Here is a 13,078-nt window from a genome sequence, read left to right as displayed (position 1 = left end):
CAGAAGGAGTTTCCGTCGTGGCTCAGTGGTTATCGAATCTGACTAGGAACCATGAGGTTGCGGGTTCGATCTCTGGCCTTGTTCAGTGGGTTAAGGATCCGGCGTTGCCGTGAGCTGTGGTGTAGGTTGCAGATGTGGCTCAGATCCCGAGTTGCTGTGGCTCTGGCGTAGGCTGGCGGCTATAGCTCCGATTAGACCCAGCCCAAGAAATGGCAAAAAAAAGACAAAACAAACAAAACAAAAAAAACCCCCAGAAAACCAGCAATGGCAGGGATGTGGAGAAGTTGGAACTCTTTTTTTTTTTTTTTGGTCTTTTTTGGGCCACACCTGTGGCATACAGAAGTTCCCAGGCTAGGAGTCTAATTGGAGCTAGAGCCACTCGCCTACACCACAGCCATAGCCATAGCCATGCCAGATCCGAGCTGCATCTGTGACCTACACCACAGCTCATGCAACACCGGATCCTTAACCCACTGAGCAAGGCCAGGGATCAAACCCACGACCTCATGGTTCCTAGTGGGATACGTTTCCGATGCACCACAATGGGAACTCCAGATAAGTTGGAACTCTTATGCACTGTTACTTAGAATGTAAAATGGTAGAGCTTCTGGGAGAACAGTACAGTGGTTCCTTAAAGTAGAAGGTAAGTAGAATTATCATATGATCCAGCAAATTCCACTTCTGGGTATATACCCCAAAGAACTGAAAGCGGGGTCTTGTAGAGATATTTGTACACCATGTTGATAGCAGCATTAGTCATACCAGCCACCCAAAGGTCACCGACAGATGACTGGATAAGTGAGATGTGGTATATAAGTACAATGGTAGGTCACTCGGCCTCTAGAGGACGGAAATTCTGCAATATACTAAAACAACGGCTACAGTGCATGAACCGTGAGGAGAGCGTGCTAAGTGGAATAAGTCGGTCACAAAAAGACAAAATCTGTGTGCATACACTTATGAGGTACTCAGCGTTGAGTCAAAATCTAACAGACAGAAAGTACAGCGGTGACTGTGAGAGGCTGGTGGGGGGACTGGGGAGGTATTATTTAATGGGTGGAGAGAGATTCGGTTTTACAAGCTGAAATGGGGATGGTTGGTGGTGAAGGCTATACAACAATATCAATGTATTTAATACCATGAACTGTGTGCACTTAACATTAAGATGGTAAATTTCATATTAAGTGAATTTCAATACAAGAAAGAAGTTTCAGTTATATCTAACTTACACTTGCAAAGATGTAAATGATCAAATATTTATTTGTGGAAGGAGAAAGCAGACTGTAAGGCCAAGAGTGCCACGTCTCGCTTTCCAGGCCAGCAACTACCAGCAACAGTGGCTACTGAGTACCTGAGACATGGCTGTGACAAATGCCGCATGCTGTGAATGTGAAACACACACCAGACTGCAAACGTAGCATGAAAACAAAACACTGTAAAATATTTCAGCAAAGCTTACATCGATTATATATCAAAATAATCCATTGCATACATTGGGTTAAGTGACTACAGCATTAAAAATTAATTTTCCTTGTTTCTTTTCACCTTGCTAGAAAATGAAAATGTTCATTTGTGACTCACATTCTACCCTAATGGAGGGCACTTTCTCGAGAATGAACATGGGTTTTCAGAACGGCCTGGTTGTGGCAGGTGCACAGGGCACAACAGGCTCACCATCCCACTTGGAAGCTACAGATCAGTGGGGTTAGAGCCTCAGCTCTGGAATTGCTGTGTCAATCCCTATTCAAATTCCAAAGGCTCCTTCCCCAGAAATAGAACAAACAATCCTAAAATCTGTGTGGAACCATAAAACACCCAAAGAGCCAAAGCAATCCTGAGAAAGAACAAAGCTAGAAGCATCACACTTCCTGATTTTAAACCACATCACAAAACTATAGTAATTAAAACAGTATCGTATCAGCACAGAAACAGACACAGAGATTGATGAAACAGAATAGAGTGCAAAAATTAACCCACACGTTCATGGTCAATTTATTCACAACAAAGGAGCCAAAAGTATACAATGGGGAAAAGACAGTCTCTTCAATAAATGGTGCTGGGAACACCACTGAGCCACAAAGGGAACTCCCCACAGTATTTTCTTTTTAAGGCACTTTTTCAGTAATTTTTTCATGGACCACTATGATGTGGGTTTTTAATTTCCTTCCAGGAGTACAATTTCTGGATCATCACTATAGGGACAAACTAAAATGAGAACAAGATACTCATAAGCTGTGGAAAAGATACTGAGGTATAAAGTGGGACTTTTTTGAGAAGGGTTTGAAACTTGAGTGGAGACCATAAGCCTAAACAAATCTGAATAACTGCCATCCCAGCGAAAGCACAGATACTGCTGTGGGATTAACATGGAGACTCGCAGAGGGAAAAGAAACCGTGCCTTTCCCATCAGTCCACACTGGCACCAACGCAAAGACGTATTACACAGCAAATCCTGCCAGAGTTCAGGCGTCCTTTCTCATCAACCTGAGAACTTCCAATCCACTCATCTCACCTTCTGAGACAGCCCACACTCTGTCTATGGGGTGTGTCTCTCCCTGAATAACTCTGCTTTCATTTTACCAAGGCTCACTCTCGAATCCTTTCCTGGGCAAGGCCAAGACCCTCACCTGACGGCCCCATCCCAAGAACTCACCCAAGATCAGGATATAACCATCCTCTCACGCCCCATTTTCCTGCAACATCTTTACAAAAGAAGAGGAAGAAGGTGATCTCTCTCCCACCTCATTTCTTCTTGGATTATAAAAACGGAGCCTACTTAGTTCTCAGGGCAGAGCCCCGATGCCTCCTTCACAAGTGTCTGATCGATGTTAATAACTCTACATCTTACCAATCAGAGAGAGAGAGGAAGGAAGGAAGGAAGGAAAGAAGGAAGGAAGGGCTTAGTGCGAATCCATTTGTCCCATGTGCGGGCCAGGAGGAGGTAGCCCTCTGGTGAGGATCACAGTACTGGATCTTTGTCTAGCAACCTATCAAAGATCACGCCCCAGCTTCCACCAGTCACTTGCCTCACACATCCCTGAGGCTGCAAAGGACGACGAGAGGAAGCGATCCTCCCAAGATTAAGATCCAAGTGGGGCCCAGAGACCTAAGTCAGCCAGGGAATTCGTACCTACAATGAGCACAACGCAGTAGATGTTCTCTGAACATTTATTTCCCCCACACAGGAAAGAAGCAGCTTGGAATTTTGAAACACATGACTCTCTGCTCAAAAGCTTTAATGGGAAGGAAAATCTTCAAAGAATATCATCACCATCCACTAGGGACAAATTTCTAAAACAGAAGGGAAAGCCCCCAAATCCAAAGACAAAGAATTCATTTGTATTAGGTTGTAGGGAGATAGAAGAGAGAGTGTATCAATTATTATTATTATTTTTTGTCTTTTTCTAGGGCTGCACCCGAGGCATATGGAGGGTCCCAGGCTAGGGGTCCAATCGGAACTGTAGCCACCGGCCTTCACCAGAGCCACAGCAACTCAGGATCCAAGCTGAGTCTTCAACCTATACCACAACTCACGGCAATGCCGGACCCCTAACCCACTGAGCAAGGCCAGGGACCGAACCCAGCACCTCATGGCTCCCAGTTGGATTCATTAACCACTGAGCCACGACGGGAACTCCTGAATTATTACTTTATTTAACCTAGTCTGCCTAGACCATTCACCCATTGGAAATACAGGGATATCGGTTGCCATAGAAGAGTCTGATACCATAAAATTTAACTTTATTTTTAGTGAATTTAATCTTTTTTTGGTCTTTTCTAGGGCCACACCTGCAGCACATGGAGGTTCCCAGGCCAGGGGTTGAATTGGAGCTGTAGCTGCCGGCCTACACCACAGCCACAGCAACACCGGATCCTTAACTCACTGAGCGAGGCCAGGGATCAAACCCGCAACCTCATGGTTCCCAGTCGGATTCGTTAACCACTGTGCCACAGTGGGAACTCCATCCTGAATTTAATTTTAATTTACTTAAAAGCTCTAAGAAGAATCACTTACAAGGTATGATAGCGGTGGTATGGTGTTGATGGTGAATTCTGTGCTATAAAAATAATGCACAAAATGAAAAGCCAGAAAATACCCTCAAGTTCTCTTACTTTAAATCTGATTAATGCCCTTGCCCTTATCATTGATGACTTCTGTGAAGAAGTAAAAATCCTATTTGCAGATATTCACTCGACAGAGATCATACAGTATTTTTTTGAAGAAGTATAAATAAGTAATCTGTAAAGAAAAAAGGACCTTCATTTCAGGGTGTGTTGGTGGATTTCTAGTTTTGTTGAAACTAACATCATTTCTTTAGAAAGCAGTAGAAAGAACAGCTGAATCACTTACTTTCGGATGATTAAGGCAGGGAAAATACAAAGAAGCACAGATACACTTGGCTGCTTTGTTGTGTCTCCCTTTAAAGGATCAGTTCGGCTTAAACTAAGATTCGATCTATGAAGTGAAGCCCAAGGGGGACTACCCCAATCAGGCTGCATGAGGAGAGCTTTCTAAAGCCCTTTTCGTTAGGAAACTTAATTTCTCTCATCCCTTTCCCCAAGGCGAATAAGGCTGACCCACTCCGTGACTCCGGGCTCTCACTCTGGCTCTCCGTGGTCTGGATTACACCTGCGATCCAATCCTGAGCGGTACCCCCTGACCTCCTTTCTAAGAAACCGTCTCCCTTCTCTCTTAACCATCCCCTCCGGCCTTGTAGTCTCTGCTCCCCTCTCTTGTCTTCCTTGCTCCTCTCTCTCATTTTGGCTCACTAGGCAAAAAACATTTTGCTGCTAAAACTCAGCTTAGAAGGGACGATCCAAAGGAGAGCAAGGAGGGCAGAGGATAAGTTAAGAAATGCATGCTGCTGGTCTACTAGCAGCACAAGAGCCGGCAATGCCTGGACAGCCAGGGAAGCTATGGGAGGAAGAACCAGGCACAAGGACTGCTCTGGGAAGAAGGGGTTCTGAGTGGGGCTCTGGAGAAGCCCCTTTCTCACGGGGGTCGGTAAGCACCACAAAACCACAGCTGAAAAGAAAAAGAAAACTCTGCCACTGGCCTTTGTCCGAGCGTGGCCGCCTTCCGCTGGGCTCAGTGCCCGCCACATGCCCAGGAGCGCGTCTGGATCCTTGAGGGCTCCCTTCGCGGCTGACAGTGCTTACGCTACACTGTAAGAGAGCCAGAAAAGCGCCCATGAGAACCAGGAAGCCAACTTCCAGCCAGCACGCGCATCTCTCTAGGCACCTAATATGGGGAATCCACACTGACACCTGGGCAGCCTGGGACCCTAGGAAAAGCGAGGGAGATAATCCCCCCGCCCCAGCTCACAACAATGGTGGTGGGAGGAAAGCAAAAATGTACGTCCCGTGACATACCTGCTGGGAGCAAGACAGGGAAGACTAAGCCAAGGCCAAATGTCTCCATTTCTGGTGACCAAAAGAAACAACTGAAAGAAGACAATGACCCAGGGTCTAAATCTAGTCATCCTGCCATATGAAAAGTCTATGCTATGCTGGCCTGGAGAAGGAAAGCTTATAAAGGAAAGCAACCCACGACGCCGCTAAGGTGACGCTGCTCAGAAGACAGTAGACAGAGGAGGAAAAAGGAGGAAATAACTTCATTCTAAGATACAAAAAAACTCAAGCGTAAGTACACCAAAAATAGAGCTGAAATTCTCAAAAGTCACAATCTTATCCTAAGTCAGACAAAAAAGAGTTGACAGAGCTGAGTAGAGGACATTAGACTTGGATGCACAAGATCTCTGGCAGTTCAAAAACTTCCCTTCTTTTTAAGTACTATAAGATACTAGATGTGATCTCACCTGATAAATAAAATGGAATTAGAAGAATACTCTAAAAGATCTAAAAGACTAATTTTTACTTTACTAAAATAGAACCAGATTCCTGTTAACCCTGCTGATACAACTCAAAAGGTCAATCTTCCTAAGGAAGACGAAAGGGTTCCTGAGTATCCGCTGGAATACGGTTCGGCATGGGAAGAGCCAAATTCTCAGGTTCAGAAGGGGAGTGCCGTCTGAAGAAGGTGGTGAGAAGCACCGCCCCGCTAATAAAGGAGCCCTGTTAAACAGGCTTTCACTACTCAGAAAGCTTTGCTGGGTTTCCCTCTGCTTCTGAGTGACAAGGGAAACAACGAACACAGGGACTCACGAAAATCATTCCGGGACACCAGGCTGATGAGCGCCATCTATCCTCACCCTTTTATTTTTTGTCTTTTTGCCATTTTCTTGGGCTGCTCCCGCGGCATATGGAGGTTCCCAGGCCAGGGGTCGAATCGGAGTTGCAGCCGCCAGCCCACACCAGAGCCACAGCAACGCAGGATCTGAGCCGCATCTGCAACCTACACCACAGCTCATGGCAACGCCGGATCCTTAACCCACTGAGCAAGGCCAGAGATCGAACCCGCAACCTCATGGTTCCTAGTCAGATTCATTAACCACTGCGCCTCGACGGGAACGCCTGTCCTCACCCTTTTAAACCTGACCCACCAATGGAGTCAGGTGGGTCTCTCACATACACGTATTTCCTGGGCTTAAGAGAACAGGCCCCATTCTGAAAAACATGATAACTGCATACAGGCAAGTTATTTCTTGGAAAACATCAGCTGGCAGACTGAGTAACCGACCAGGATGTACTCTGGGCTCCAGCACCTCAATTTCTAAGATAACTGCTTCTCAAAATCTGCTCTGCCCCAGAATCTGGTCAGAGTAGGTCACCCTCGCCTGTCTGTCCGCTGAACAGGCAGCTGATAACTGACCTGTGTCTTTCCCCCAAAAAAAACCAAATTAGAGATTGTTCCACATAATCTCCAAGACCAGGGGTCAGCACCTGACAGCTGAGGAGGTAGCACACCCGTGTCTGTCAAGGGAACGTACTGGTTAATCTTAAGGATCAGTTGGGACCAATCTCATCTGTAAGGTAACGAGAAATGGCTCGTGAAGACAGTATGGCAAGTTCCTGTGTAGGGCAGTGGGATGAGGATCTGGTGTTGCCACAGCTGGAGCACAGGCTGCAGCTGCGGTACAGGTTCAATCTCTGGCCCAGGAACTGCCACATGCCACAACAGCAGCCAAAAAATCCCCACGGTTATTCGAGAGGACAGAGGGACTGTAAACAAGCAGATTTGGCTGTCATCCAACCTTGGGCTTCATGAAACCAAAAAAGGATCAAAAGAACACAAATAGTAATAGACACCAACTCCCAGATGTCTTGTTAACTTCAAGTGTGAAGGAAGTGTGCTTCCTAGGACCAGAAAGCAAGGTTTCTTCTACTGGATAAAACTCAAATGTGAAGCAACTCCAAACAGTGGAAAAGGTTCATTCATTTGCAAGAATGGCTTCTGACCTTGGCCGGCAGGGCGTACCAACAGAGCAACACCCTGCCAGTTTCATCGGGCCAGGCGACTGGCTAAGCCTGGCCAGGAAGCCAGCTGCTTTATTTCCACAAAAGGAGGGCAATGATTAGCAAAGAAGCCCACCACGCTAAGGAGATGCATGAGATTCAAACGGACTACAACAGAGGAGGTACCCAGGACTTAATGGGCAAAGACAATCTGTTAAAGGCCACAAGAGGAACAGAGAAAAGCAAGGTACTGAATCTGAGGAATGGATCGCCATTCTCCATCTCAAAGAGAGGTTACCGAAAGGCATGAATTTCTACAGTTTTTATTTATTTTTTATTTTATTTTTTTGCTTTATGGCCACACCTACAGCATATGGAGGTTCCCAGGCTAGGGGTCAAATCGGAGCTACAGCTGCCGGCCTGCACCACAGCTCATGGCAATGCTGTGATCCCTGACCCACTGGGAGAGGCCAGGGATCGAACCTGCATCCTCATGGATACTAGCTAGATTCATTTCCGCTGCACCACAATGGGAACACCCAGTTTTTAAATAAAAAGAAGGAATTAGGCTATTTAGAAACACAAACCACCTCCAAAGGGTCCCAAATACCACATTCAACTCCAAAAACTTGATTCAACCTTGCAGGTCATACCCTAAACCTTCAACTTTATGCAAGCAATAACTTGAATGTGATGAGGTTCCTCTGCTTTGTCACTTCATACTCAAGGGAGACAGATTGTGAATAAAGGAATTTTACCCAGGAGGCTATAATAACTCCCACAGATCAACCTATGCATGGCTCCCAGAGAGCTTTCTTCTATCCCGAGGTTGCTCCTCTTGCAGTGTCTGACATTTTCCAGAACAATGACAGCTCCAACTAGGCCTTCAAAAACCGGGTCCCTAACCTGTTGGATCCCAAATCTCTAAGTATTTCCAAGAGAAGTGACTTAGTTTTCAATGGTGCTCCATGTCGTGGGAGGACGTTACATTTAAAGGAAAGCTGTTTTAAGTCTTTTTCAACAAAAACCCTAAGTCCAGTAGGAGGGCCACTGCGAGGTTCTGAGAGTGCCTGGTCAGACCACCGGCAATTTGAGTGCTGGTGGAACCTCCCTGCTGAGCTGGGGGAGCGGAGCCCCGACGGACCAGACGCATTTCTGACATAAAGCCCGAGAGGATTTCTCTCCTCTGGGTTCAGGATCAAACTGCCCGTGTAGCAAGGCTCCCCCGGGCCTGGGGAAGGCCCGCTGGGCAGGAACTGACAGGCGACCTCAAGCCAGAGGCTCGTTCTTTCCTCCATCATTCTCAAGCCTATACTAGGAGGATGCGGACAAAGACTCAAAGACAAAGGATGATCAGCTTCCCCGAGCAGTGCCAACCACTCCGAAAAGCCCCGGGGAGCGCGCGGGAGGGGAGGCGGCCGCACAGGCGTCTGACTGATTCCCGGGGAGGCGCGCGGAGGCGCGGTCCCGCCAGGTCTCCGGCCCACGGCCGCGGCCTCAACCCCGCCGCCCGCTCGCCCAGCCCCGCGCTCCCGGCCGAGAGCGAGCCCGGGCCCGCGCTCAGCGCGCCTGCCCCGGACCCTCCGCGCCGCCGCCCAGGGTCCTCCCGGAGCCTCCCTCCCTGGACCCTCCCTCCGTGGGGCCCTCCCTCCGGGACCCTCCCGCCCCGGATCCTCCCTCCCCGGCCGGCCTCTCCAGGACCCTCCACGCCGCCGCCCAGGCGCCTCCCTCCCGGGGGGACCTTCCCTCCCGGGAGAACCCTCCTTCCCCACCGGCCTCCCTGACTAGCCTCCCCAGGACCCTCCCTCCCCAGCCTGCGGTCAGCGCGGCCCAGGTCAGCCGCCCTCGCGACGACCCGCCTCACTCACCCTCTGTCACCTCCAGCACTTTGATCTGCTCCTCGGCGGCCGCCCGCACTTCCTGCACCGGAGACAGGATCCCGGTGAGCGTATCCACCAGCGCCTCTTTCAGCCCTTGGGCCACCGGCCCCGGCAGCCCCGAGGCCGCGCCAGCCGCCGCCGCCGCCGCCATCTTTCTCCCGCCGCGCGCCAGCCCCGCGGCCCGACCCGCCGCCGCCGGACGGCTCCCGCGCGCGGCCAATCCGCGAAGCCGCGCCTGCGCACAGGCCGGGCGGGCGCGCGAGGGGCGGGGCAGCGGCATGAGCCTCCCGAGACAGCGCCGCCTGCGGTGGAGACAAGAACTGCAGCGCCTCAGCGGGAAGCCTGTCGAGTGAGCCCCCGCGAGGTGCGGGCTCCCTGACGGCCGCAGACAGCGCGTGGGCAGCCTTGGCCGCAGCTCAGGCCAAGACCTGTACCTCCTCTTGCACGGATCCTTTCGGGGTGAGATGCTGCGTTAGGAGAGGGTGGGATGGGAATGAGTGGACAAGGCTTTAGGGAGGGGGTTGGAAGCCGACCTCTTTCCCCCCACAACTAATGAGTCTCTTAATCTCAGATCCTTAAGCGACTGAGCGAGGCCCGGATGGAACATGCATCCTCAGAGAGACCATGTTGGGTCCTTAACCCACTGAGCCACCACAGGGAACTCATCGCAGTTTCAGGAATCCAAAGGGCAGGGAAAGAATCTGAAGTGGGCTGGGCAGAGGGGAGCGGTCATCTTGCAGAGGCCGGGTCCATGGTTTTTCCAGCCAGGTGAGCCTAACCTCATGGTCAGATAGTCGCTGGCCAGGAGAGAGACCTGCGTCGGTAAGGCTGTCCCCTCCAGAGAAAGTACTTATCTGACTATTGGAGAATAAGTCCCATGTGCTGAGAAAGTGTAAATTTTTTCTCCAGGTGAGTTACCACTGGACCTTTAAAGGGTGGAGAGTGAATGCAATGCTTGCCGTGGTAGAAGGATGGTACCATTGTTGGGGTGGGAGGTTCAGACCAAACAGGACAGATGTTTCATAATAAGCTGTTCAGGTTGAATGCCTTAAAATGGTTTCTAGGGATCATGACTTGTTCCTAAGTGGCAAAGAGGACCAGGTAGCCACTCTTAGCCCAGTTCTAAGACCGTGGATGCTAAGCTGTCAACAATCAGGGATCAGGTCACTTCATCTGAGTATTCTTCTGAAAGAATGATTCCTCTCGTGTTTGTCTGTACGTGCAGTATACAAAAGTTCCTGGGCCAGGGGTCAAAAATCTGAGCCACAGCAGTGACAGTGCTGGCTCCTTAACCTGCTAGGCCACCAGGGAACTTTTCCTTGATTGCTTATTTCAGGGAGAGCTCTGAACTATTTGCCACCTCCCTGATAGAGGGCAGAGCTGGGTTGGGTCCCCATAGCAGTTTCCTAGGGGAAAGATTGCCTCTTGGACCCCAAAGTTTCACAGTGGGGAAGAGTAGGATTTGTCATTTTCCTTCTTTGAGTGGCCAGGAGAAGCAGAACTCCATTAGAATGAACAGCCTCTTTTCTCCTAGGTTGATTCACTTTTCCCCCAGGTCCAGAAGGTGGTATGTTTTCTAACACCATGGCCATGAAGGAAGGACTTCTGGGCTGGATGTTTTGCATTCTGGTGAAGGATGCTGGGTCTGTGCAGGCAAGACCCTCCCCCCCCCACACACAAACATACCCACAACCAAAGGGGCCCAGAGACTCCTGCTTAGGGTTGGAGGGTCAGCCATCAACAGGCAGGTGGGTCTCACCTCTGGATTAGCCAAATGATCTTCCAGAGCAAGGAAAGGCCAAAAGACCAGTAGAGACAGACACCAGAGAGGGAGTGAGAGAGTGCCAGCAGACAACACAGGAGATAACTTTATTGAAATGCAATGGCGTTGAACAGGTGACTCTGGCTGGGGAGACACATGCCTGGTGGACAGAGAGCCTCGACGAGGGGCCTTTGGCAGTGACGGGAGAAAGGCTTCTTCCGCTGGCCCTGGCATGGATTTAAGGATCAGCCAATTTCTTGTTCAGGCAAATCACCGAGGGGGCGGCCCAGTTCTTTGATGATGGTTACAGCAACTGTGTACAACGGCTCGCTTTCTCCACGCTGGGTGTCAAGGGGAAGGGCCCGTGGTACAAAACCGAAACACACAGACACAACACACAGATCCTGGTTTGGGGCTTTGCGCCCAATAAATTAAAAAATATATATATATTGCAAAGATTCCTGCCTGCCTTCCACCGGAGGACCGGCGGGCCTTCGGAAACAAAGCCACCATCACACAGACAGCACTGCCAGAAGCAGGATGGGTGGGAGGGAGAAGGAAAGGAATCCAGCAGGGGTTGGAATTCCTTTAAGAAAAAGATGGTTCTGTTGAAAGAAACCAAAACAGAAAAGGAGGAGGAAGTGGGAGGCGCCTGCACCGCAGTGGCCCAGAGACCGGGGAGGGGCGAGCTCCCTCTCCTGGTCTTCGTCCAGGAGGCACAGCAGGGACATCCCGTGGGAGGCCGGGGGCAGCGGCGAGGGGTATTTTAGGGCAGCTGTTTGCTCGCCTTCCTCTGGCTCTAGTCCTTCTCCAGGTCCTGGGTCCCCAGTTCAGGATGCCCACTACCAGATGTCCCTTCGTCCTCTGCCCACAAGGGCCCTCAAGGGAAAAAGGACAAAATGAAACAAAACCAGTCAGTCATGCCTCATCTCCCCACGGCCCCACCAGCGGGAGTCTGTGAGTTTGGAAAGACAGGAAGCTCCTTTCAGATTGTTTTAAGATCTTATTCCATCGCTATTAGCATTTGTGTGGCCAAGTCCTGGTGGAGGGAAAGGAGGTTCTGGCAGGTTCTAGGACCCCAGCAGTGCTCTTTAGAACTCAAACAAGGGCCAGGGATGCTGCTAAGAGAACGGGCTGTCACAGAAATACCAATCGGGTTTTTTTTTTTTTTTAGTTGCAATTTTTAAAAAATCAAAGTATAATTGATACACAGTGCTGGGCCAATTCCTGCTGTACCCAATCAGACTTTTTAACTCTTGGCATCCTAATACGAAAGTGGCAAAAGGCTCATCAGCATAGACCTGTCATCTAGAAGAGGACCTGGAGGAGACCTTGTTCTGCCTTCTCCCCGTAAGCCTATAGCCTGCCAAGGAGGAGTTTCAGAGCCATGCCATCTTCCTCCGTATGTTGGACTAGGAGGTGCAGACATGCCGCTAAGGTCTGCCCAAAGGCACACATACCTTTTCTTTCCACAGTTTTCTTGTTTTGTTTCTTTCGTTTTGGTCTTTTTAGGGCCACACACGTGGCATATGGAAGGTCCCAGGCTAGGGGTGGAATAGGAGCTGTAATTGCCAGCCTACACCACAGCCACAGCAACGTGGGATCTGAGCTGTGTCTGTGACCTACAACACAGCTCACGGCAACACCAGATCCTTAACCCACTGAGCGAGGTCAGGGATCAAACTCTTGTCCTTATGGATGCTAGTCAGGTTCATTAACCGCTGAGCCACAATGGGAGCTCTATCTTTCCATGTTAAAGAAAGGGAAAAACAGAATCATGAGACAGCTTTCAAACTCATGTTACAGTCTGACTCATAACCTAGGACCTTAATTGTGGTGCTCAAGGCCTAGGGGGGGCCCTGATACCTGGCTGATACCAACACAGTGAATTTCAAACTTGTGCATCAGAATTGCCAAAAGGGTTTTGTTAAAATATGAATTGCTGGGCCCTCTCCTCACTTTCTGACTCAGGGTGTCTGGACTGGGGTCTGAGAATTTCATGTTGAGTGGGTTCCTGGATGCCGCTGTCATTGCTGGTCTGGAAGCTTCTGTTGAGAACCTCTGCTTTAAGAAATAAAAG

General features: G+C 49.7%; 1 protein-coding gene across 12 annotated transcripts in view; it reads right to left on the bottom strand.

The window, feature by feature from the left end:
- Positions 1-9,394, bottom strand: part of IPO9 (importin 9) — a 40,332-nt gene extending 30,938 nt beyond the window's left edge. For 5 of the 12 annotated variants that reach the window (XR_014817550.1, XR_002336275.2, XR_014817554.1 and 2 more), the window contains exon 1: positions 9,225-9,394. Coding sequence is in view for 2 of the 12 variants with exons in the window: in XM_021064519.2 (XP_020920178.1) it covers positions 9,225-9,387 (163 nt within the window). In the remaining 10 variants the exon portion in view is untranslated. Of the gene's footprint in view, positions 1-4,015; positions 4,059-5,057; positions 5,167-9,224 lie in introns of all 12 variants that reach the window. The other 7 variants (XR_014817553.1, XR_014817552.1, XM_084979417.1 and 4 more) reach the window with 2 other exon arrangements.
- Positions 9,395-13,078: the final 3,684 nt, after the last annotated feature.

The sequence above is a fragment of the Sus scrofa genome, chromosome 10 (assembly GCF_054392235.1).
Source record: "Sus scrofa isolate SSC_HxYL_T2T_F1_AM1 chromosome 10, Sscrofa_HxYL_maternal_Yorkshire_Landrace_v2.0, whole genome shotgun sequence".
In the NCBI taxonomy this organism is placed as follows: domain Eukaryota; kingdom Metazoa; phylum Chordata; class Mammalia; order Artiodactyla; family Suidae; genus Sus; species Sus scrofa.
The sequence above is the reverse complement of the archived record's forward strand: the minus strand, read 5'-3'. Positions and strand labels throughout refer to the sequence as shown.